The sequence below is a fragment of the Lepisosteus platostomus genome, chromosome 1 (genome assembly GCF_059453375.1).
Source record: "Lepisosteus platostomus isolate fLepPlt1 chromosome 1, fLepPlt1.hap1, whole genome shotgun sequence".
NCBI lineage: Eukaryota > Metazoa > Chordata > Actinopteri > Semionotiformes > Lepisosteidae > Lepisosteus > Lepisosteus platostomus.
Genome location: NC_142611.1, coordinates 41,184,199 through 41,188,641, shown reverse-complemented (window position 1 = coordinate 41,188,641; position 4,443 = coordinate 41,184,199). Strand labels below are relative to the sequence as shown.

General features: G+C 37.6%; 1 protein-coding gene across 2 annotated transcripts; it reads right to left on the bottom strand.

Annotated features, from left to right (window-relative positions):
• Window positions 1-816: 816 nt before the first annotated feature.
• msx1a (muscle segment homeobox 1a) lies at window positions 817-3,303 on the bottom strand. 2 transcript variants are annotated; one of them, XR_015935878.1, is made up of 3 exons: window positions 2,518-3,303; window positions 1,146-1,991; window positions 817-1,090 (listed from the first exon to the last, which is right to left on the bottom strand). XR_015935878.1 is itself a non-coding variant. In XM_088628715.1 (2 exons), exons 1-2 carry the CDS (start codon window positions 2,942-2,944, stop codon window positions 1,573-1,575), a joined length of 846 nt encoding a protein of 281 aa, XP_088484841.1. In that variant the 5' UTR covers window positions 2,945-3,303; the 3' UTR covers window positions 817-1,572. The 2 variants fall into 2 exon arrangements, 1 of the variants encoding a protein (XP_088484841.1); XM_088628715.1 differs by having other exon boundaries at window positions 817-1,991.
• Window positions 3,304-4,443: the final 1,140 nt, after the last annotated feature.

The following is a 4,443-nucleotide window of genomic DNA, read 5'->3' as shown; positions in this document are numbered from 1 at the left end:
TTGTTGCCTAAACAGATTTTCACATTAACCCTTCTTTTCAATGAAATTACAAATGTAAATAAATCGGCATTTTCCCTTAGTCCGTGAAAAGCAAATTATGTAAATCGGAAGAGATTACATTTGTCTTGAGTGTTTTCGGTAGACAAACGAAAAATGAATGCAGAAAAAAAAATCATATGACAACTATTTACACCAATAAATAAAACGTATTTGTTATATGTACATGTGCTATAAACAATAATTGAATCCATTTTCAATAGGCATGTTAAAATGGTATTGGGAACTACTTGTGAGTTCTAGCTGCAGGGAAGTAGTAAATTCTATGCTAAAATAAAAACAAAAACTTCAGGTGTGCAAGCTCCAAAGCCGAAACATTGCATTGCTTTCTTCTTATATAATTGAATTTCGTTGTACCCAACATAAAGCAGGGTAAATGTTCAAATACATTAGAACCTTTCTTTATAGTTAAATCATTAGTTATGAAAAAGTTCGCTGAATATGGTATGTGCAAATCTTCGTTTTATTACAATAGCGTGCTGCACTCGCTTGATACTAATAAAGTGTTTATTTACAGCCGATTTTTTTTTTTATATAACTCATATGTGCAAAATAGGGACGGTTCTCCGCCATACACTGAGACTGTAGGTTACCCCGTCATTATTCCGGGACACAGTGCTTTTATTTTCCAGTGTTGACTCCTGAAAAGTGTTAGTTATTGTTGGTATTTGTTTTTAATGAAGTGTAATCATTTGTTGAATAATTTCTAAACTTAGAAGCCCCTGTCTCAACCATATGCAATAAAGACGGACTAGCACATAATGAAAAAGAATAAACATTTTATTGTTAATTTATTTAACAAATATAGTCATAATATAAATGATGATATTTTTCAAATATACAGTATATTACAGTACACAAATCCCTTTCAAAGGGAACAATAACACACACAACAGACAGCGCTGTTAAATTAAATTGCTAGTTTTCGTTTTGCGATTTCAATAAAGAGCATTCGTCTACTGATGAACTGCCATTAGAAACACACTCCCCAAACTGTTTTACTTTTGAACGTCGAAACAGTAGCTTTCGCTTGCTATAGCTTCTCCGAGTTCACGGAGTTTTAATTTAGTGGCGCAGAAAATCCAGACCACACCAGGATTTTTAACTATAAGTGGAGCATATTTCTATAGAATATTGATAATGCGCCCGTCTTATTTAAATAAAACACGTGGGGGAAAAAAGAATCACAAAATAAAGGCCAGTATAAACGGCTTCAGGTATCGGTGGTGATCAGTTTAATAAACGAAGCTGAACACCTGTAAAATGTGTTCAAGGATCTTCTCAAAATAATTCTTTTAAACTTGATTTATGGCATGTTTTGACCGTGGCCTTACCAATTCATTTGCAAAATCTAGAATCACTACCCGTCGTACCCATTTCTCCCATTGAAGAAAAGTTCGTTCTCGTTGGTCAAACATATGAATGACAATTTTTGTGGCACTTTTCTGTTACTGTGGTGTTGGAAAAAAAAGCTACCGGAGGTATATTCGAAGTCACCAATGGAGGGCCTGTCGTTCATGCCAGGTGATACATACTATATCCAACATGAGCTGCATAGAGTCCAACTGGAGACACCGGCAACGAATGTCTTTGAAAAGGATGCGATGCGGCGTAGGACGTGGGGACATGAGTACCAAGTGGAAAGGAAATTCCAAACGCCGGAGGCAACATTGGTTTGGCTGCCATTTTCAGTTTCTCTAATTCTGCTTCTTGCAGCCTCTTTGCTTTCGCTCTTCTGTTTTGGAACCAGATTTTGACTTGCGTCTCTGTCAGGTTGAGCGAGCTGGAGAATTCTGCTCGTTCAGCTATTGACAGGTACTGCTTTTGTCGGAATTTCCTCTCCAGCGCCAAAAGCTGAGAAGTGGTAAAAGGGGTCCTGGGCTTCCTATTAGTTTTGTGCTTTCTCAAGGGACAGGCAGGGGGGCTGAGTCTTCCTAAAATAATCACAAACACGAATAATTAGTTTTTCATACAGATTCAAGACAAAGTATAAACACTACACATCTTGTTAATTTTGACCGTTTGTATAAATGATTAAGTCAGTCTATAATGCTTTCCTGGAAAGAAACTCGGACTTTTGCAACACAAAACACCGTTTTGAGGTTTCTCGAACTTATAGACTTCAGCTTGTATTATATTGTATTTGTAAAATATAAATTATAAAAAAATAACGGTTCAAAAATAGTTTTCTCCAAGCACCTCTTTTCGATAACCATTTCAAAGTGGCTGGTCACTTGCAAGTACATAGAAATTGTCTTGTTTTTAACACCAGCGTTCATTGCAGTGAAGTATCGCACGTGCGCTCCCCTTGGTAGAAAACAACCATAGGTGAGAAACATATCGTGCATATAACCACAAACATATTTGGTTAAAATTACAAGCTTACATCAAGGGATTTCCACAAAAAAAGAAGAATATAAATCAGAAGACAAGACACAAGAAAAGGCAGAAGAAACTTACTTGAAGGCGGAGGAGAGAACCGTGGATTTTGTATCCAAGAATTCCGCTCTTGCCTTTCCGGGCTCTCCGATTTGACAAGTGCATCCTCTTGCATTTTCATTAGTCCTCCAACTGAGAACGGCGAGTTGATGGTCAAAGGGGAAACCGTGGTCTCTGGACTATTTAATGTACCCATTCTTTGACTTAGTGTATGAGATGTTCCTGCAACAGATGTTCCTTCGGTACCTGTCAAATCTCTGCTGGGTTTCTTATCTGCCATTAGAGCTTCAACACTAAATGGAAGGATAGTAACTTTAGGCTTCTCTGTTTCCTCTTCGCCTGCCATATTCAGATTAGTTTGCATTTCGCTTCTGTTCAGAGCCGCGCGTGAAGTCTCTTCAGCTTTCAAGTCAATCGTTAAAGAAGTCATATCAATACTTGGGGCCATACAGAGTCAGTCTGTTCTAATGTCAATGGTCAAAGCGAAATCAAACTCACAGGAAAGGAGCGAGATCCTTCTGCATTTAAAACATGGTCACGTTTATTGAACACAGTCGCAAGACCTTACTATAAGGGAGGCTGACGGAGGACGTTATCCAATGAGCACCAAGAGGGGTGGGACAGAATTCAGCCGTTCGCTTTTAGGGCAGTTCATGCTGTCATCTAAGACTTTCAACGAGTTATTGGGCTGGGGGAATGTAAACAATTAAGTTACACATTTCGTAGCTAAAGACCTGTTTTAATATACAAACACAATCAAAACCAGCTTTTGTTGACGCTGTTCAGAAATGGAGCGTGAATTTGATGCTCCATGTGAAAAAAAAATAGATTATTATTATTATCAACAACAACAACAACAACAACAACAACAATAATAATAATAATAATAATAATAATAATAATAATAATAATAATAACCCCGTGAATATACTGCTTGCATAACATTACTCAGTCTCACATTACACTCATTAACATTACTCTTAATGTGATTGGCCCCTTGCTGAGAAAAGTTTATTGATAGCTCCGGGGCTCTAATCTCGTGGAAACACACAAGCCATTGCAGTCATTTAAGGGTAATTATCTGGCTTGGAGGAGGGATCATTGGGAATTTTTTCCTTTGACGAGATCCATTAAAATCAGAAATGATGTGCATTCATAAAGGGGGTGGGGTAACAGAGAGGGAATGCTAGATTAAATTGGTTACCCCAGACAGATATTTAAAACTTATCGTTATCTTCACGGTTGCATGTTTCGTAATCGTTTGGTGAATTAAAAAAAAAGCTGAAAAGATTAAACTATTCAAAAGTTCAACTAAATTTAACAGACTCTTCTAAACGACCTCTTCTAAAATCCATAAAAAGCTAATTAAATTTAAAAGACAGTTATTTTTCCTGAAAAAAGACCAACCACATTTAATAAAGTCTTCTTTTCAGTTATTATCAGATGTGATGCAATATAAAATTAATGTGCTGTTAGATGTATGGAAAGCAATAAATACATTTTATTTTCTTTGTGGATTTAGTACCTTCTCTGGGAAGCGTCTGCATCGCTAATTGCTAAGTATAAACAATCTGTCACGATTAGTCAGTGCCTCTAATAGGCAGACAAGTTATGTTGTTTTTAGGCGCCAGCAGCGGTCTGATCAAAGGACTCAACTTCAGGGAGACTATTGAAAAACTTTAACCCGCATCAAGAGAGCAGCCCGCCTTCTTCTGCCCGCCCTAGCCCTGGGACATTAGGCTATTCAGCCTGAAAAATTAGCTTTCTCAGCCGATCGCACGCCATTTTCCAACTTTTTTCATACGGACTAGTTTAATAATACTCAGAGAAAAGGTCACCACCCCCCACTAGTGATCATGAGAGCACCCCCCAAAATAAGAATTCCTCGTAACAAACCCCTGCGCTGAAGTCTCGAGAATGGAATGTTCTTTCCTGCTTGCTAGTGTG

What these genes read in the sequence shown, in the direction of transcription:
- msx1a (XM_088628715.1), bottom strand. Translation starts at nt 2,944, where the DNA reads ATGGCCCCAAGTATTGATATGACTTCTTTAACGATTGACTTGAAAGCT. An exon ending in GTTCTCTCCTCCGCCTTCAA is followed by an intron (nt 1,992 to 2,517) that starts GTAAGTTTCTTC and finishes TGATTATTTTAG; the next exon opens with GAAGACTCAGCCCCCCTGCC.